At 44.5% G+C, this 20,462-nt stretch overlaps 1 protein-coding gene across 3 annotated transcripts in view; it reads left to right on the forward strand.

Moving 5' to 3' along the window:
* The first annotated feature begins 684 nt into the window (after positions 1-684).
* Positions 685-20,462, forward strand: part of LOC147435949 (uncharacterized) — a 51,574-nt gene continuing 31,796 nt past the window's right edge. For 2 of the 3 annotated variants that reach the window (XR_015185145.1, XR_015185144.1), the window contains exons 1-7: positions 685-1,288; positions 1,421-2,928; positions 3,151-4,714; positions 6,061-6,340; positions 6,461-6,568; positions 6,649-6,927; positions 7,775-7,918. Coding sequence is in view for 1 of the 3 variants with exons in the window: in XM_086488851.1 (XP_086344977.1) it covers positions 1,479-2,928; positions 3,151-4,714; positions 6,061-6,340; positions 6,461-6,568; positions 6,649-6,927; positions 7,775-7,918 (3,825 nt within the window). In the remaining 2 variants the exon portion in view is untranslated. The remainder of the gene's footprint in view (positions 1,289-1,420; positions 2,929-3,150; positions 4,715-6,060; positions 6,341-6,460; positions 6,569-6,648; positions 6,928-7,774; positions 7,919-20,462) is intronic. The other variant, XM_086488851.1, reaches the window with a different exon arrangement.

Consider the following 20,462-nt stretch of genomic DNA (forward strand, 5'->3'; position numbering starts at 1 on the left):
TAGTCCATGCTTTTTCAAAGAGGTAAGAGTTATGTGTAAGTATACTCTTACAACATTGACTCCTGCCTTGCAAACTATTTTTTAGTGTGCACAATGTCTTGTTCTTTTAGTTTTGGGCCCATGAGTCCTCATATTTGTTGGCTTTTGCAATGCCGTGTTTCAAACTCTCATTGATGACGGAAGGAGTTGGCTAGGGATCTTGTGAGCATCTTAGCTGCACCAAGCCGTATGTTTGGCACTAGCTACTATGGCTTTCACTAATGATCCAAGGTGTATCATCTATACTAATAGATAGAGGGGGAGGGAATTCCGGTTCCTCCCCCTGACACGCGTCAACAACAGATTACCCCCTGACACGCGTCAACAACAGATTAATCCGACAGTGTCGCCTGCAGCGTCCGGGAAACACAATGACGCAGAGAGAGAGAGAGAGAGAGAGAGAGAGAGAGAGAGAGAGAAAGAGAGGCTGCGGCAAGGCTATACTAGTTCACTTTAATAAAAACTCTCTTTGCATTAGGGAGTTGCATTGCATATGAGGAAGAAGGAACACAACAAAACCACGAGAAGGATATTCGTAGAAGCCATGAATAAACTTTGATAACCTTTAAAAATTGGGTTCAAAATGCCTGTGACGCGATGTTCTTGTAGTTTTGTCATCATCTTCCCCCCCGTAAATTTTTCAATTCACTGTTTTTTGGACCGTGAGTTTGCAGGCTTTCCCTTCTTCTGACTCTGTAGTTGAGGGCCCTCGCCTCTCTCTCTCTCTCTCTCTTTTTCTTTTTCTTTACCTGCCCACCAAATTTCCCCATTTTTCTGTTCTTATTTTCCATGCTTCATGCTCGTCGTTCTCCATTCCTTCGCCAAAATTGTCCCCCAGTCTTTCTTACCGCTCGGTGAACCCATTTTTCTGTGCAGAATTGCTGTCCTTCATCTCTGCATTAATGATAAAGAGACAGCATTAGGCTTCTCCTGAGAAAACTGGCGTGCACTTTCCTGCCCGGCTAAATTGCAGATCCTTTCACTCGCAAAGAGGTCATGCAGAAGGAGCAGATCTGCAGGCTATGGCTAAAGAATACCTGAATGAAGGCACCTGAAGGCAACATCTTGGGTAGGACTTTATATCTTCAGTTATCTTTCATCCCACAGACTGTGATGAATAGAGGCGAGTGCCCTTCCTACCGCTCTCCGGCATGTTTTGCAACGAGGGGAAGGAGTGATGATTGTAGTAGTATACCAGTTTCAGATTTTCAATTCAAATTTGCAGCCGCTGGTGGCTTCTTGCAGGATGGTAAGGGTTGCCTTATCTTTACATTTTGTAATTGTTGAATGGCATGTTTTTGAGCCACCCTGCTATGTTGAGATGGCCTTTGTAGCCATAGCACTTGTCATGGCGTACATCATTGACCGTTTTTTTATGCAGTGTTGGGGATGCAAGTTTTTCTTGGTTGAACTTGTGCACATTAACGTCCTCTGACGCAATGGCCGATCCAGTTGAAATTATTCTGGAATTTTTGCAAAGAAATCAATTTGCCAAGGCGGAGGCAGCTTTCAAAGCAGAACTGTTGTCAAGAAGTACAGGAGAGAATCCCGTTTTATCATCTGAAAATGTTCTCGATTGGGACTTGCAGTTGCGCTCGTCTGCACCTAACAATCTAGATGCGGTAATACAGGACATTGACAGGTTGGAGGCTAGCACAAACGAACAGACAGCTATGTCTGGAAGGTTGCCTGCATTAGACAGAAGTTTTTTGCATGCATCTGACGAATTGAGACGAGGCTCTTCAAGAGGGAGGGCAAAGTCTCCTCCAGAGAAGCAACTGTACATAGAGTATGAATCTGGTCAATCCAAGTCCCAAGAACCATTATGTGCAGTGGCTGAAGACTTCGCGTTCATGAACAGCAGGAGTCAACCAGAGTCGGTGACAGTTTGCTCCACGGCAGGTCATGTTACTTCTCCTATGCATGGCTTTGACAGCACAATGCAAGGGTCTGTGTGTAAGGATGTAGACAGACCCTCATCAGGAAGTTCAACAGCAGCCCTGTCACAGCCTTTGGCTGTAGATTGGCATTCACTGCCAGGGGTCCAGAAGGTTATTGAGCCATCCTCAACCCAAGGAAATTTGGAGCTGCTTTGGCAACAGCAATCAAGCACTAACTTTTCCAGCTCTCCAACACTGCAAGGTCCTGATAAACTTTCATGCAAGACTGAAGCACAGAGAAAAGAGTCAGTGAGCAATGAACTGAGGGTGGCTTGTGGCACATTTGACCTGGATGTCGTCCAGTGTAATACAAAGGGTGTCGAGAAACAAGAGTACCATTCTGTCCAAGCGGAACTGGAAGTGCCAAGTTCAACCCGTTTTGCTACGAAGGCAACATTAGATAGAGAAAGAGCAAAGGTTCACGAAGTAGGAGATGCAACATTGCAGCTACAAAATGGTTTTTTGCCAAATTCAACCAGGGAAGGGCCTTTTAAAGAACCAGCACTAAAGACTCCATTACCTCTTTCCTTCTTGAAGCCTCTCCTCAAAGAGGATCATCAAAGAAGCGTACTTGAGTATGCAGACTTGGGTGATGAGAGAGATGCTGGTGCGTATAGTTGGCATGGTGACGAGTTGCAAAAGTTCGAGATCAATGGTTCAGTTCCAGGTTGCAGATTAGCTGACAGTACACCGTTTTTAAACAGTCAGGACCTAACTGCAAATGGATTGAGTCTCCCAGAAACGCTTCCAAGATTGCCTCCGGTCAGAATTCACTCAGTGGACAAAAATATGGATACTCTGAAGGAAGGTGGATCCACTGCAGAGAATGAGAATTCAACGAGGAGCTTTGAGTCAGCTGCCTTCAAAAGCATGGCAAGCACTCCGGAGGGGCCTCTAGGGTGGGGAGTGCTAACAGATGGTTTGATGGGTCAAGATATGTCAACTTTAGGTTTGTATATTTTTTCATTTGTTCCTTGTACTTGATTTAAGTGAGTTGTCGGTAAGCTTGCAAGTTCTCATATTTGAACATGAACAAGTGCGTGCAAGGAAGATGCATCCATTTGATGTCGCGGGAAGGGTGCTGAAATCTTAACAGGCATAAGGATTTCAGAGAATGGAAACTGTCATTTGCTTAAGTGAGCTTGAACCCTTTTGTGTTTGGGACCTGCAGGTTTAAAGCGCCAAGTGTCAAGACTGTCAGTGAGCCAAGGTATAGTCGAGGATTTATCCGAACAGCTCTCTGGTTTTGCAACTGCTGTGGATGGTCAGAGTGAAAAATGGTATCCAGATGATTACTGTGATTCTGACATGTGGGAAGATGACGATGATCCTGGTTATCACCGACAGCCAATTGAAGATGAAGAGTGGTTTCTTGCGCATGAAATTGATTATCCAAGTGATGATGAAAGGGCAAGGCAACACACAGACAAGAGTCTTCTTGCTGATGCCAAACAGTCAAATAAGCTAGATGAAGATGACCGGTCATTTGTGGAAGAAGAATCTTACTTCTCAGGTGAAGAATACTACAGGCAGCAAGCAGCCAAGAAAGAAGCTCACAGATTGCAGATGTCTGAGTCAAAAGAGCAGATGGATCGATCTAAAGCTGCTTATTCAACTATATATTTGACAAGCAATGTTGACGATGTTTTAAACTCGTCAAGAGGTAACAATGCAGGCAATGATTATGATGGCCAACTATACGATTCTGAGGAAATTAATTTAATGGCTTCTCAGCCAGTTTGGAAAGGCTTTATGTATCAAGCAGATCAGTTAGAACAAATTGATTTAAGGTCGAGTGCCTACCGACCTGATGATCGCCGAGCAGATGTGGCTGATGATGACAATCATGGGTCTGTGAGGTCAGGACTCCTAGTAAGTAGTGATGCTGCAGATATCGGCAGTGAGGTGAGAGATAGCCTTTTAGGAGGGAGTAGTGAGGGTGATGGAGAGTCTGTCAGATATCAAGAGTTGGTTGCATATGGGCCAGCTCATGGGCCTTTTAAATCTCAAGACCTTTCAAGCAACAAGGAGGGAAGGCATGTAGAAGTGAAAAGTGCTCCTGTCCGTCACCTGGATGAAGATGAGGATGAACGAGATGTGATTTTACAGTACTACAGTGAAGAGTGGGGTCATGCTAAAGAGTCTGGTCAGAGGGAGGCTACTCGAAGGAGTCATCTGGATGCAGGTCTCCAAACCAAGGAACAATTAAAGAGCAGGCAATCAAGCAGTTGTAACAACAAGGCTGGTCAGGACAATGGTGGCTTTGTATTTGAGGGTTTTTCATTCCCATCTCCTTCAAGCACATGTGATGTTGCAGGATCAAGAGCAGGTTCCGGTAAATCACTCTGGTCAAACAGAGAAAGTACAATACAAGGAGAAGAGACTGAAGGATATGGTAGTGGATTGGTGGGGCCCGATGGTACTTTGGCTGCATGGAAGAGGAAGAGCAACAACTCATCACCAGGCATTGGTTCGAGCGAGGACAATCTTCCCAATGTCACGCCATCAAACCACTCAAGTGGGTCTCTTCATTCAACTGATGAGTATGTGAGTCTAGAGGCTCGAGAGGATTCTGACGTGGGCTGCAATATGGGAGGTTCCTTGCCCAAAGCCAGTGAGCCTTTAGCTCAAGAGGATGATGAAGCTGCAATTGCTCAAGAGGAGTTGAGAACATTGGGGGCTGATGGAGACCAGTATGAAGTATTCGATCTCAGAATTGTACACAGAAAGAATAGGTAGGCCTTGCTTGTGTTCCGTGCCTTGTCCTGCTATTGTGATAGTCCTTCGTAAGTCTTAAGATCCTGCGTTGTAATTGGTTGGTACTGGGAGTTAAACCAAGGGATCGTTTATAATACACCATAGGACGTGTAAGCACCCTGTTATCTTGATTTGGTTCTGATGTCAGTGGTATATTTTGTTTTAGCTCACAGTTTTGTTGAAAATAAATAAAGATGTGAAAAAAAAGATGAGAAAAGATTCCTGTCACATGACAAGAAATGATACTTGCCAAACATCTGGAAGATGTATATTATTAAAAAATGCATGCTCAAACCTATATCAGATGAAGACTGCAATATTAGAGCATAAAATGCTGTTATAGCTCATGAAGCTATGTCCTTTATTTCATCAATGACAAAGTATCGTCATGCTTGACCTTTTAAAAGAGAGTCTATCTGCAAAGTAGAAGGGCTGACTTGTCAGATTAATGCTTTTTGTTTGTGTAGGCAGTTTTTATCTTGGTCTCGCAAGTCATTTGTAATCCTATATGCGGCTCTGGTTTCGTCTTGATGATAATTATAAAACCTAGAAGGCATTCACTTTTTTCAGTATATTCTGTATAGTTAGTTGTACATTCAATTTAAATTTGTATATCTTTTCTTATATGGGTCTCTTGATTGTTTGTTTTGCAAGCGTTCTAGCCTTTCTTAGGTGCAGAAATTTAGATGTTTTGACCTTGTGGAGTAAAAGGTAGATACATGGGTGCACATATACACACAGATTCATTAATACATATGTTCTTAAATTCATACATACATGTGTGACTGTGTTTGTATATGCTCGTACATACTTCTGTACCTACCGAGCACCTACATACATTTGTAAATCACATGTGAGGGAAACCCACAGAGAAAAAGAATTACCAAAAGTTACTCTCTTCTCCTCAATGAGATGGAGAGGAGCGTGGACGACTAGAAACAGTCAAATTACATCCCTAGAATGGAATTGTTAGTTGCACCAATTTAGCAGAAAGCTGTAGGGACTGCCTTGTAGAGAAGGTTAAAAACTGCGAATGAGTCCATGGACATCAATGAAACATCAGTCACAATTGCCACATGATGCGAAGAAACTGGTATCTATTGCAGACAAAGAGAACACATTATTGTGAAAGACCACAAGGAAGCATGCTAAAATGCTATCTTTGTTTCTGAAAATGTCGTAACATACACCCACACGTATGCACGAGTTAACATTCTTACAAATGTGTGTACGTGTAGACATGCATCCATGCATACACACAACAAATATCTACTTTGTTAGATTGCTGCAGAATTTTGCTGACTTCCTAAAATGCTTTACGTAGGACTGGATTTGAGGAGGACAAAGATTTTCCTGTAATGATAAACTCTGTGATTGCTGGAAGATACCATGTAACCGAGTATTTAGGTTCCGCTGCCTTCAGCAAGGCCTTACAAGCGCATGATTTACACACTGGAATGGATGTCTGCCTGAAGATTATTAAAAACAACAAGGATTTCTTTGATCAAAGCCTTGATGAGATAAAGCTGCTCAAATTTGTCAATAAGCATGATCCAGCAGACAAGTATCACATTTTGCGGCTCTACGATTATTTTTATCATCGGGTATGTTGAGCTATACAAGTATTATGTATGTATTAAAGTAATGTAAACGTTGTCCTTTCATGCAAAAGCTTTGGATCATGTGATATATGGAGCAGCTTAGTAGCTTTTCTTGCTATACAGGAACACCTTTTTATTGTATGCGAGCTGCTACGTGCCAATTTGTACGAGTTTCATAAATTCAATAGAGAGTCCGGGGGGGAGGTATATTTTACTATGCCTCGCTTGCAGGTGTGTTCCGATTCTTTTTCACGATGTTCACAATTTCCCTTCTAATACTTCAAAAGTTCTAATATCTTCTTTTAATGCAGTCTATCACCCTCCAGTGCCTTGAAGCATTGGAGTATTTACATAGATTGGGTATTATTCATTGTGATCTGAAGCCTGAAAATATCTTGGTAAAGAGCTACAGTCGTTGCGAGATAAAAATTATCGACCTTGGTAGTAGCTGCTTCCAAACAGATCACTTATGTTCATATGTACAGTCAAGATCCTATCGTGCACCTGAGGTCATCCTTGGGCTTCCATATGATCAAAAAATAGACATATGGTCCTTGGGGTGCATATTGGCTGAGCTGTGCACGGGAAATGTGAGTGCAATATAGTGTTAGTATTTTTCATTCTGGATTAACATGTTTTGGAATGTTTGTTATGCATATTGAAATTTTAAGATAGTCTTTTTCAGTTCAAGAACTTTTGTTTGCGACTAGTACGTGTCCTTTGTAGAGACCACGCAACATGTGTGATGCTTCAGACGTTAGCCTGGTTACTACACCTTTTCATGTAAATTTCTACCTGTGACCTTGGGGAAGAACAGTGCTTCAGATGTTAGCCCATTTACCACACTTTTTCATCTAAATTACTGTACCTGTGATTTTGGGGAAAAACAATTTGTCCGGTTAGGAAAGAGTCAGACTCAACATATTGTGTTCATGTCTAGTATGGCTTATGTAGCATGCGAAGGATCCCATTGTCTTGAGACATCAAAAGCAGCTATTTTATGTTAATCTGATATAGGATTGGACCAGGAATAAGCTAAATTGACTCTGATTAGTTTAGTAAGCTGATTGACAAGGTAGAATGATCGTTAATCTGACTACAGCAGCAGCGTAGGATTTGATAGTGCTTGCATTCCACAGTTTCTGGTAGAACTTCTTGTTCCAATGCTTGATCCCTGAAGCTTGTGACTGAAGAACATATTAGACCTTTCCTTGGTAATAGGTTGCTCTTGAGGCTTTGGGATTGTGGTTGAAGTGGGTGATTGTCAGCTTTTGTTTTAATTAATGAGGTTGCAAGCTATATCTAAATTTGCTTATGCCAATATAATTCTCTTTCCTCTGCAAAACAATGTGCTAGCTATTGTATATTTACATTTTTGCTCTACTGTTTGTTATTAAAGATAGTTTTGTTGAACTGTAATTGGTTATGGTCCACCAGGTGCTGTTTCAAAATGATTCTTTAGGGACACTCCTTGCAAGAGTTGTGGGCATACTTGGACCTGTTGATCCGGAGGTGCTGGCTAAGGGACGTGATACTCATAAATATTTTACAAAAAATTATATGCTTTATGAACGCAATCAGGTATTGTTTGCATCTAAAGTGCACCTTCCTTGTGAGTTGCAAGTTCAGAGTAAGCAGATCATCTGGTTGAAGTTCATTGTTTTTGTGTTATTCTCGAATAGTCTGTAAGGATTAAGTGCTTTTTGCTTTTTTTGAGTAAGCTACATCAAACATGTCTACACTCTGCATAAAAAATCAAGTATTCCCTTTTGCATTTACAGAAAGTAGAGCTGGCTTCAGATGATTCAGTGCGCCTGGTGAAGATACTGAAGTCGTTATGGGTTACTCTCAGAATATAGGCGTGCTAGATTTAGTCCAGATGGACAAGACCTTGTTGGCGCTGGTTATAATGTCTGAGGATTGATTGCTAGGAATTGGAGGCGTACTATGCCGAGTCTTCTTGGAAGTGTGATAAATTAGCTGCTTCTTCATAGTCATGTAGCAGCTCTACAATTGTGTCCTCCATGTGGGAGTTGAGAGGGGGGAGTTTGTAGTTGAGTGCTTATGTCTCTTAGGGGCAGATAATCGGGAGTGGGCGCTGTTATGTGGCTGTGCCGGGCGTTGCTGAGGTAGTTCTTGAAGAACTACCGGGGAACGCCCCCTAGCCCCCGTTCCGGCGTTCCGGGGGGCAGTTCCCTTCCCGAACGTTCCGAAACGTCCCGGAATGTCTGACGTTCCAGGTGGCCAGTGCAAACCGGAATGGCCATTCCGGAACGTTCCGGAACGCCCCCGGAATGTTCCGGAATGCCCCTGGAACGGCCAATGGCTACAAACAAATTTGGCAAAAATTGGAAAAATTGAAGTAAATGTTTGGGCTTCTTTTTGAAGTGTGCAAGGCCTCAAGGACTCATAAAATGCACCCCCCTCCCCCTTTCTCTCCACAAGCTAATCCTCAAGGGTCAAGCTCTCTCCCTCTCACACTCTCAAGATCTCTCCCTCTCAAGACTCACTCTCTCAAGGCTCAAGGCTTCAAGCCTTCAAGCTCTCTTCCTCTCCCTCCCACTCTCTCAAATATCTCCCTCTCCCTCTCACTCTCTCGAGTCTCTCCTCTCACTCTCTCAAGCTCTCTCTCTCTCTCATCTTCATCTAGTCATAGCAAGGTTGAATGGTCTTCAAAACGAGTTTTTTGTGAGTATTAGAGTCAAAGCACTCTAATACTCCTTGTATTTAAACACAAGGAGCTAAAAAATGCACTATTTGGGTGTTTTTTAACCTCCCGTTCCGCGCCGTTCCCGTTCCGGACCCCTAGCCGTTCCCCCGTTCCGCGGGGATCCCGTCGCCGTTCCCGTTCCGCGTTCCGGGTAACTATGAGTTCTTCACATATTGTTCATGTATGCCATGTCTTTCACGGTTTCTACTGCTGGGAGTGCCTGTTGGGCGTCTGTTCTAGGCAGCGATGGTCAGGTTTGCGGGGCGTCTGGTTTAGAGCTATTAATTTGTGGTGTCCCTCATATGCCCCCTTGATTGAATTGTGCTGATTTTGAGGGACGTTGAAGAATCAAAAGCTTCCTACGTGTATGTGTGTGTGGGGGCGGGAGGGGGGGGGGACATTTGAAGAGGAATCTGTAAGAATGGATGTCTCTATTTTGGCCTATAAGTTCCTTACGCCCTATATAGGTTGTTGATCTCTCTGTATTTGTCTTTCTCAATAAACATTTGATAACAAGAAAAAAATCTTCTATTAACTGAACATCTCAAAGGTGCGGTCCTTGAGAATTCTTCCAAATCTTCTGATCACTACAGAGGTGTGATCCCCAAATCCATGAAGTATACTATCAAATGCCAAGACTGTCTGTTGATTCTTGTCACAAGGTGATGACGAGGCACTACCTGACCGGACCGGAAGAGAGGAGCAAGAGCGGAGCTCGAGCTGGAACGGAAAAGAGGACCCAACTCTGACTGCAGCCAGCATGAAATGTCACAGGAATCCTGGTGGGGTTTGTGGCTAGGGCGAGACGGTTGATTGCAGGTGGCTGTCCACACATGGAGAGGGTTTCATTGCTCTGGTTGATGCACCCCTTTTATCATCCGATTCACCTTTTCGGCTACCAGTTAATTTTGGCGATAAATAGGAGCATTTGGCTGGTTGCTGCTGTTTTCAAACACTTCACGGTTTTGGTCTAGCATTGGCTATTCCAAGAGTTCCCGGAGATCAGCGGTTGAATCTGGTGCGGGGAGTTACTGTAACCGGCCCGTAGGGTGGTAGGCTTTGGCTTTCACCTGAAATTCTTTACTTTAGACACACACACACACACACACAGACACACACACACACACAGAGAGAGAGAGAGAGAGAGAGAGAGAGAGAGAGAGAGAGAGAGAGAGAGAGAGAGAGAGAGAGAGAGAAATGAAATGAAATGTTATATTAACTTCTTCAAAAGGCCAAAATGACCTATGAGACCAAAAAGTTACAATTGGTGAATCTGATACCATGTCTGGGTACGGAAATTACCAGGTTACAAAGTTACCAAGTTACAAAGAACTAACACTAAAACACTAAGGCACTAAGGAGAAAGGGAATAAAAAAAGGGGGGGGGGGGGGGGGGGGGGGGGAGGGGGGGTTTGTGGGTTTAGATGAAATCTCTCATCGGTCGTTGTCGGATCTCATCGACTTCCTCCATGGTCAGAACTCTGGTTTGGCGTCTTGCATTTCGAGCTAGAGTGATCTGTATCTTTTGTTGCAACCTTCGTCGGTAGTGGGAGACCCCCCGAGGTCGTGGACGTCTGGATCTGCCAAGTTCAGTGGCTTTGTCAAGCAGTGTACCTCTAGTATGAGTAGGCTGTAATGACTGCTCCATTTGCTCTCCTCTGTCTGGTGTAAAGAACTCTGTGATTCGTCTCTGAGACTGTCTTTCCCCTGATGTCCTCAGCAAGCTCTCCCTAAGTCTGTGCAGCTCTAGCAGGAATAATCCGAGACACTTCTGATCCTTGTATCTCATGACTCTAGAAAAATGTCCGAACCCTTCTCTAAACAAGCAGTGGAAGCGTCCGCGTATCTCATAGTATGCCGGGCAGTGGCATGTGTAGTGCAGTTCTGTTTCTGGCTCTAAGTTACATAGGTGACATATCGTGGCTCCTGCCAGTACCCCTCGGAATCGGCCAGTCTCGATCTGGAGTTGATGTGAGGATGTGCGTATCTGTCCAATAGCGCATCTTATTCCAAGAGATAAGTGTGTATCCATGTATGGTGGCCTAGTCACAAATCCGTCCTCCGTGAGTTGGAGAAGATGCTCTCTGTAGAAGGCCATCTTCGTGCCCAACTCCCGTGTCGGTTGTATCCATGTGCTCTTGGTATTTAGTTGAATCAGATCCTGACGTATGAGCCTGGTGATCTCTGTCCGTGTGAGAGACAAGGAGGGTGCATCCAAGGAGTATTGAAACGGAGGTAATCTATCCATATTGAGACCCTGCGACTGGAACCATGATGCCATCTGTCCATACCAACATGCTGTATCGCCTTGTAGAGCTAGTTGTTGAGATGACTCCAGGGCAAGCCGAGCGTATCTGTCTCTGGGGAGATCCCATAAACCGTGCATAAAGGACACCGATCTCGTCAGTGCCTCCACCACGAGGGGGGGGGGGGGCGGCTAGCTCGGCTCGGATAATCTCATGTGGTACTGAGGCCTTAGCCCGAATCATCCGGGCGATCATAGAGACCAGAGGCCTCTCCATACATCGCCATCCATCTGTATTACCAGATCTCCCATGGTGGTCTACTGAGGGTCCCCATACCTGAACTCCATAGAGCATAGCTGGAGTCACTAGAGTGTCAAAGAGCCATAGCTTTGTGCGCGGTTCCTGAAACTGAACCTGCGAACACATCCTCTCCAGTCCTCCCAAAGCTGCATATGCTCTCGTCAGTCTAGTCTCTGATGCTCTCCTTAGTGAAAATACCGGTCCACTGAATACTACCCCAAGATAGGTATATGCATCTGTGTACTCCACAGTCTCCTGGCCATACATAAATGTGGGTGCCGACCTCCTGACCCACTGTGGTGTGGTGTTGAACACCATAACCTTGGTTTTTCCCAGATTGACCGACAATCCATTGTCACGAGCCAATGTATGCAGAGCATCCAAATGACGCTGCATCCCCTCTGGGGAGTCTGAAATCAGCACAATATCATCAGCATATAGTAACAGTGGAATCCATGTCCCTGCTAGCTGAGCCCCCCTGTCTCCCTGCTGCTCTACATAGTTGAAAACTCATCCACATACATCCCAAAAAGAGTCGGGGATAGTCGGCATCCTTGCTTTACTCCGATAGTGGAGTGGACCATGTCAGACATTCCCTCAGTGGTGCGTACCCGTCCCATCACTGTCCTGTATAGAGCCAGAATACCCCATATCAGCTCTGTAGGCACACCCATGTCGTGTAGTCTGTGTATAAGTCTGGCTCTCGGCACTGTGTCGAAAGCTTTGCGGAAATCCACAAAGCTACAATAGATTCTCTTGCCGTGGTGTCTACCCTCCTCAATAATAGCTCTGAGTGTCAGAATCTGGTCCAGAGTGGAGAAACCTCTCCTGAAACCTGCTTGCCCTGGTGCTCTTATTCCCTCTCGCTCTGCCCATCTACTCAGCTCCTGCTCAAGGACGGATGCATACAACCTAGCTAATGTGTGGCCAACCATGATGGTGCGATAATTCGCGGGAATCATGGGATCTCCTGACTTGAAAATAGGCACAATCGTAGACATACTCCAGGTCTCCGGGAAGCCTTCATACATGGCTCGATTAAACATCATAGCCAGGAGCTCTGCAAGCATATCCCTGGCATGGATGAAATGCTCTGCTACTAGACGATCATGATCATGCGCTCTCCTTGTCTTCATCCTGTCAATGGCTTTCCTTACCCTCTCCGCAGTAAAGAAAGAAATTGTCTCTAGACATGTCTCTAGTGGGTCCGACAGAGGTGGTTGCCTTGATACTGTGTAGAGAGATGTGGCATATTCCCCCCATGTCTCAATGGAGGTGACCGCGGGTGGTGGTGAATGCTCGTGGAATAGCCTCCATGCTTCGCGTGAGTCCTGACTTATAAATAGCTGATATAGATCCCGCTCCAGCTGAGATAGATAGGCCCTTTTCTTTTGTGGCACTAGGCGGCGAAAGATAATCCGTGACTGTCGATGTTTGGTAATACCCGTGAACACTTCCCTCTGTAGTTTGATCCTCGTCTCTTTGCACTCCTCATCATACCAACTGTTCTGGGGCATGTTCCCAGATCGTCTCCGTATGGGCTTGCTGTGGGGGTATGCCTCTGATGCTGCGTCATGGAGTGTCTCTGTCAAAATCTGAGTGAGTTCATCTAGTGGCCGTCCCGGCTCCTGGGTGCATAGCTGCCTGTATATCTCATCCATATACACAGAATCCGTCTCCCTCATGAAGGTATACCGAGTGTGTATGGGGACCCCACCTAATGGAGCTGTGCTGAACTGAAAGGTCAGGGTGAAAGACACGATAGCATGATCAACTACCATGAAATCCTGAAAGAATGGGATGAGACCTGGCTAGGCCATAACATAATCCACTGTGCTCGCACCATGTCGGTGTGGAAAGCAAGTAAAACCTCCAGCTGTCGAAAATCTTTCTAGGCCATTCACAATGGCCAATCTGTGTGCGGTTCCCATATCTATCAAGTATCTACCATACTCAGTGTATTCCTCATCTTGTGATAGTCTGGATAGACCCATCTCTGTGACGTCCAGCTCCCTGAGCATCTCTTCGGAAGTATCATAGAATATTGTCTGGTAGTGGGTAGTCCTAGCATTGAAATCCCCTAGTATAATAATGTCCCCATCCTTGGAAACTCCCATATGTCATTATCCAAAATAGCAAAGGGGGATTGTCCTCTAGGTGATGCATATACCGACGTACTAGGAGGGAAGTAACAAATAGCAATGTAGAGGTATCTGCCCGTCTTTGCCTTGAGCCTCACCCACATGTACCTAGCCTGTTCATCCTTGCGTGCTATATATATCATTGGTTGCAGTTCCTCCCTGAATAGAACTGCCACTCCCCCTGAGCCTCGTCCTCGATGCTCCGATCTGGTCTCTTGTCTGCAGGCTGTCTCCCATCTATATCTGCTCACCTGCGGCATGGATTGTCTCGGTGCTTGATGCGTCTCAGAGTAGAAAATGATGTCTCTCCCCATAAAGCTATCCTCAAAGGCCCCTACATCAAGACGGAGTGACTCGTTACAATTCCAGGTTGCCATCTTTAGTGTGGTCCCATAGGTCTCGCACCGTCATGCAGGGCGTCGCTCCAATATCACCACCTTTCCATCCCTATAGAAGGCAATCTTCCCCTTTTCCCTTGCGGCTCTTATTTCCGGCATTACTTCTTGCATATGAGCAATCTGCGAGAGGGTGAGGTCATCTCCAAGAAAGATGCCCGTCTTCTTTAGAGTCGCTCTCTTCTTCAAGAAATCTTTCTTCGCTTCCATGGAGGGGAAGCGGAGAATGAGTGCCCTTTCCTTCGAGGTTTCTCCGTTGCTCCCACTTTTCTTAGTGCCCACTCTCCAAGCCCTTGTATGCGTCTGCTCGTTGACCCCCACCAAGGTCATGAGTTCTTTCACCTCTTTGTCTACATTATCTTGGTCTATGAGGCCACATACCCTTACGTGTAAGGCCCGCACACGTCTCCTTTGCTCCTCTTCGAGTGTCAGGTTGATGATGGTTGGTGTGGGGGTGGGAGTTATTTCCTTGCCTTTCCCTTGCCTTTCCCTTTCTTGACAATCTCGATCCATTTTTCGGCCTTTGTTGCTTTCTGTTGGGTCTTTGTGATGACATCTACCCACGAGGTCGTCATTTCTTTTTGTTGCTCCCCACCTTCTTTGATGGCCCGTACTTGTTCCTTGATCGTGTTAAGCTCTTCAATGACAGAGGGTTGAAGTTCTCCCTCTTCGAGGAGAGAGAGAGAGGCCTCTTGCGGGGCATCACATAACTGCACGTAGGGGAGAGAGAGAGAGAGCAGTGTATAGCGTGCAGGCCATCACTCCTAGCACCAAACTGTACATAGAGTGGAAAGGAAGCACTCCAGAGCTCTTAATCTGTGACAGTTCTTGCAAAAACGAGCCCTCTCTCACTAAATTCAGCGCCACTTCTTCATGCATGAGGAAACTGCATAGAAATGTGCCACTTGGCGTGTTTACAAGCCATTTCCCGTTTTGAGGTTGCCGCCTAAAAGTGTCTGACTGGTTGCCCAGTTGACTTCGTGGCAGAGTTGTAAAATGTTCCCCTTGTCATTCCGAAGGTAATGACGCGAACACATTTCGCGGCCCAAAATAGCAGTTCCCTAAATCTTAGGGGATGCTTCCATTGGACTCCCACTAGTCTTCTGACCATCTATCCTCATTGGGACCGCATCTAAAATTCAATGTGGCCCAACTGTTAGATACTTTCTGTTGGTGATCCCACCTTGACTTTATGCCTTTATTGAGTTCACTTCCTAGTATCCACCAACTTGCTAAGTACAATGGGGGAACCTACATGACCTTGGACTGAGCCTAGACATCCTCTTACTATACGAATTCCAGTGCCGACCAACTTCCCGTGTGCGGGTGAAACTACCGTTCTCATTGGCCATACAATGTCGGACCATTTGCAACTTCAAAAAGAGGGTCTCAAAAATAGAAACAAAAATCATTGGAAAGAACCAACAACTAAGGTTAGTAGTTGCCACGTCCTCGTGACATAGTTAACAGTTGCCACGTCCTCGTTGTTGGGTTAAAGGCCTAAATAACCCCTTTTTGTACATTTTTATACTTTGTCCAGGTTCACATTGAACCTCGACACTTTTTTTTAAAAGTCACTTATAATAAAAGTGGGAAAACCAAAAACTCACTTATTGAGTTTTCCCCAAAAACGTACTCTCTCTCTCTCTCTCTCTCTCTGCTTTTGATTGCTAGCGCTTCTTCTCTGCTACAGTGTGCCTCTTGCTTCTTGCCCCAATCTTGCACTACATCGCGACGTGCACCTACCGATACCCTTTGCTTCGCGCTTTCAACTCTCTCTCTCTCTCTCTCTCTCTCTCTCTCTCTCTGCTTTCGATTGCTAGTGCTTCTTCTCTGCTACACTGTGCCTCCTGCTTCTTGCCCCAATCCTGCACTACATCGCGACGCGCACCTATCGATACCCTCGGCTTTGCGCTTTCAAGAAATCTTTTCTTCTGTTGTAAAGCTTACAACTTTCAAGAATCGATTTTCAAGAAATCTTTTCTCTTGTTGTAAAGCTTACAACTTTACGCTCCCTTTTTGCTCTGGTTGCGGTGCTTGATTTGGAATTGAATCAAATGGATGTAAAGACAACGTTTTTACAGGTGACATTGAAGAGGACATATACATGAAACAACTTGAAGGTTTTGTAGTTCCTACACGCGAGGAACTTGTATGCAATCTGAAAAAAGCTCTGTATGGTTTGAGACAATCATCACGAAAGTGGTATAGAAGTTTGGCACTTTTATGCTGTCTCAAGGATTTAAACGCAGCCATGCAGATCATTGTTTGTATACAAAAAGGGATGAAGATGGTAGTCCCATCATACTTGTTCTCTATGTTGCTGACATGCTTCTTGCCGGGAAACATAAGACTAGTCTGGATGCTCTGAAACGTAAGCTAAATTCAGCATTTGCTACGAAGGATTTGGGTGATGCAGAGCATATTTTGAGCATGCGTATTAATAGAGATAGAAAGCTGAAATTGTTGTTTCTGAGGCTGAATATATTTCAGCCACAGAGGCTTGAAAGAAGGCCATTTGGTCGGGCAGAGTTGCAAAAGAACCTGGCATGCTTGCTCATACACCCGTGCTGGGTTGTGATAGCCAGAGTTTGTCTATCAAACCAAAAATGCCATGTTTCATGCACGTACCCAACACAGATGTGCGGTACCACTTTATACTACAGGTATTGGAGGATCTTCTAGTCACCTTGACTAAGATCCATACACAGGATAACCTTGCAGATCTTCTCACAAAGAGTCTTGCTAAGTTAAAAGGCCTAAATAACCCCTTTTTGTACATTTTTATACTTTGTCCAAGTTCACATTGAACCTCGTCACATTTTTTTAAAGTAACTTATAATAAAAAGTGGGAAAACCCAAAACTCACTTATTGAGTTTTCCCCAAAAACGTATGAGCTCTCCCTCTCTCTCTGCTTTCGATTGCTAGCGCTTCTTCTCTGCTACACCGTGCCTCCTGCTCTTGCCCCAATGTTGCACTACATCGCGACGCACACCTACGGATACCCTCTGCTTCGCGCTTTCACTCGTGACATACCCCCCTCTTGAAATTGCAAACGTCCTCGATTGCATACCATAAATACATGCCACTGATGATCTTGTGTTGTTAGCACTCTTTTATCATCACATGTATCCGCAAGAAAGGTCACACCACATAGATACAAATGACTTAATGAGACCTTCATACTTTTGTCATTTCCATCTATTACACTGAATTCATATGTACATTTGGTGTGCTAGCCCTATCATTACCCCTCCTTTGTACACGTTGGGTTGGGGCATAGGTAGGTTGTAACCCAAAGGCTTCAAGGTAAAGCTATAACCCAAAGGATTCAAGGTAAAGTTGCAATACAATTGGTGACTCTTACAGGTCATGCTCTTCCATCCACTTTGCATCCATAGGCGGATAGTTCTTGAACTTCACCATGTAGTGTCTTGCAACATGTCCTTCAACTTTTCTGTCCTTCTGTGCCAAAACTCAGGTACTAGGATCTCATCAAGTTCCTCAACTTCTGGCTGATCCTCATCTGGCATATCTTCTGGCACATCACCCACGAAGGGTCATAGAAGACTCACGTGAAACGCATTATGAATCTTCCACGCATCAGGCAATTTCAACCTGTAAGTGACATCGTTGATATTGTCAAGCACTTGAAAAAGGCCCAGAGTAACGCATGTTGAGCTTAGGAAACAACTGTTCCTTGCCCTTCATCTTCTTTAACCTTGCCTTTTCGAACCTTAAGAGTACCCAATCACCAAGTGATAACAACAAGTGATGATCGGTAACCTTTTTCTGCTTTGCCCGAGTCTTCTCCAAGGCAACCTTAATTTTCTTACACATTTCATCCATGTTCTCAACATATCGATCTGCCTTAAAGATCTTGTCCTTTGTATGCAAAATGGAAGGAACTTTTTTGCTGCCTTCAACAATCTCAAAAGGTGCCTTGCCTGTGGACGAATGCAACGTATTGTTGTATGCATACTCAAGCATAGGCAAATATTGTTCCCACTTGCCCTTATTATCTGACACATAGCATTTTAGCAGACCTAAAACAGGAGAATTAGCCTCTGTTTGTGGATGAAATGAAGACGAGAACTTGAGCGTAGTGCCCATGCTCTCAAACAATCCTCTCCAGAACAAACTGGTTATGCGAGGATCACGATCACTGATAATCAATTGTGGCATACCATGGTACTTAAACACATTGTACATGAACACGCGTGCCATCTGATCAGATTTTATCTTCTTCCAGACAGGGATAAAATGGGCCTGCTTGCTGAACCTGTATATAATGGTCCATATACCATCATTCCTTGTTGGCGTTCTTGGAAGATCAAAGATAAAGTCCATAAAAATGCTTTCCCATGGCTTATCCGAAATTGGTAGTGGTTGTAACAACCCTGGTGCCTTTTTCTTGTCAAACTTGACCTTTTGGCAAATCATTCATGCTTGCACAAAGGCATCCACATCTCTCCTCAAGGTAGGCCAATAGAAGAATGTCTACCGCTTTAACTGTCGCATCAATACCACGATGCTCTGCATACGGTGGGACATGACTCTCTTCCATGACCTTATGTCGCAATGGTCTAGTGACACAAAGTCTGCCATGCATCATCATAAAACCATCTCTAAGGAGATAGTGCTCGTGATGTTGCCCCTCTTGCAATTGTTCAAAGATCCTTGCAAAATCTTCATCAGTAGCATACTGTTCCTTCATGTCATCTAACTTATGATGATAAGGAATTGACACAGCTGAAATTTGTGGCTTCCTTGATAACGCATCAGCCACAACATTCTTCTTGCCTGCCACAGGCATAATCTGGAAGTGGAACATAAAAAGAATGTTTGCCCATCGCATATGCTTTTCGGATAACTTTGAGTGTGTCAAGAAGTATCACAAGGTCTGATGACCTGTTTGGACAACCAAATCAGCACCTAAGAGGTAGTGCTTCCAGCTAGAAAGCGTATGAATCATGGCCAAGAGCTCTCTCATAAACTTGCATGGTCTTCTCTGGCCCTTGCAAAATTTGGCTTTCATAAGCTACTACCCGTCCATCTTGCATTAGCATTGCTCTGACGCTACTGCCACACGTGTCACACTGGACCACAAATGACTTCCTGAGATTTGGCAAAACAATTACTGGATCTGAAGTCAACTTTTCCTTTAAGAGACTAAAAGCTGAAATCTCTTTTTAGGTCCATCTGAAAGTGTCCTCTTTCTTTTGCAAAGCGTGAAGAGGTGATGCTATCTTTGCAAAATTCCTGATAAACCTTCTATGGTAGGAACACAATCCCAAGAAGCTTCTGACATTGTGCACAGTCTTCAAGTCTGGCCATGTCTTAATAGCTTTGACCTTTGCGGGATCCATTCTGACACCATCCTTTGAGAATATGTAGCCAAGAAAGTGGGTCTCTTCCAATAAGAATTCACTTTTCTTAGGATTGACAAGTAACGTGTGATTGTGCAACTCTTCGAACACAATGGTGAAGAGACGTCTATGCTCCTCTTCATTCTTCGAATAGACTCATGTCATCAAAGAACGTCCCATCAAACTGTCGATGCGAGCAGAAAATCCGGTCCATCATTCTATTGAACGTGGCAGGAGCGTTTGTAGCCCAAACGGCATCACTAGAAACTCATAAAGACCAAATGTTGTTCTAAACGCAACCTTGTGCACATCCTCTGGCCTTATACGAATTTGATGGTACCCACTCTTAAGGTCTATCCTATTGAAAATTGCAGCACCCTCTAAACGATCGAGAATATCATCAATTCTAGGAATAGGAAACCTATTCTTGATGGTATTCTTCTTCAACGCACGGTTATCAATACACATGCGTCATGAGCCATCCTTTTTTTGCACTAGGAGCACTGGGAGCAAAAGGGTGAAGAACTAGGCTGAATCAGCCCCTTCTTTAATAATTCCTCAACCTTGCCCATAATCTCTTTCTGCTGCGCCGTGCTAACCGTGTAGGGAGGTGTGTTTGGTGGGCTACACCCTGGCACCAAATCTATCCGATGGTCCTCAGTTCTCTCTTGCGGCAATTACGACGGTACTAAATCTGAAAAACAGTCACTAAACTCTCGCAAGAATGCTGACCTTTCTTTATCTAACACAGATAAATTTGACTGACAATTATCTGAGACATCACGTGCAAAAATCAAGTACATAGAAAGATGATTCTTTACTACAGAAGTGATAGCAGAAGCAGATACAATAGGGACAGACTCCCCTTTGAGCTTTACATCCAAAACATGAGTTTTGCCCCCATGCTCTGAAGGGTGATCGTCTTGCCCAATGCATCTAGCACGCCATGCACTCTGAACATCA

The sequence above is a fragment of the Adiantum capillus-veneris genome, chromosome 18 (assembly GCF_014529385.1).
Source record: "Adiantum capillus-veneris isolate H3 chromosome 18, ASM1452938v2, whole genome shotgun sequence".
Lineage (NCBI taxonomy): Eukaryota > Viridiplantae > Streptophyta > Polypodiopsida > Polypodiales > Pteridaceae > Adiantum > Adiantum capillus-veneris.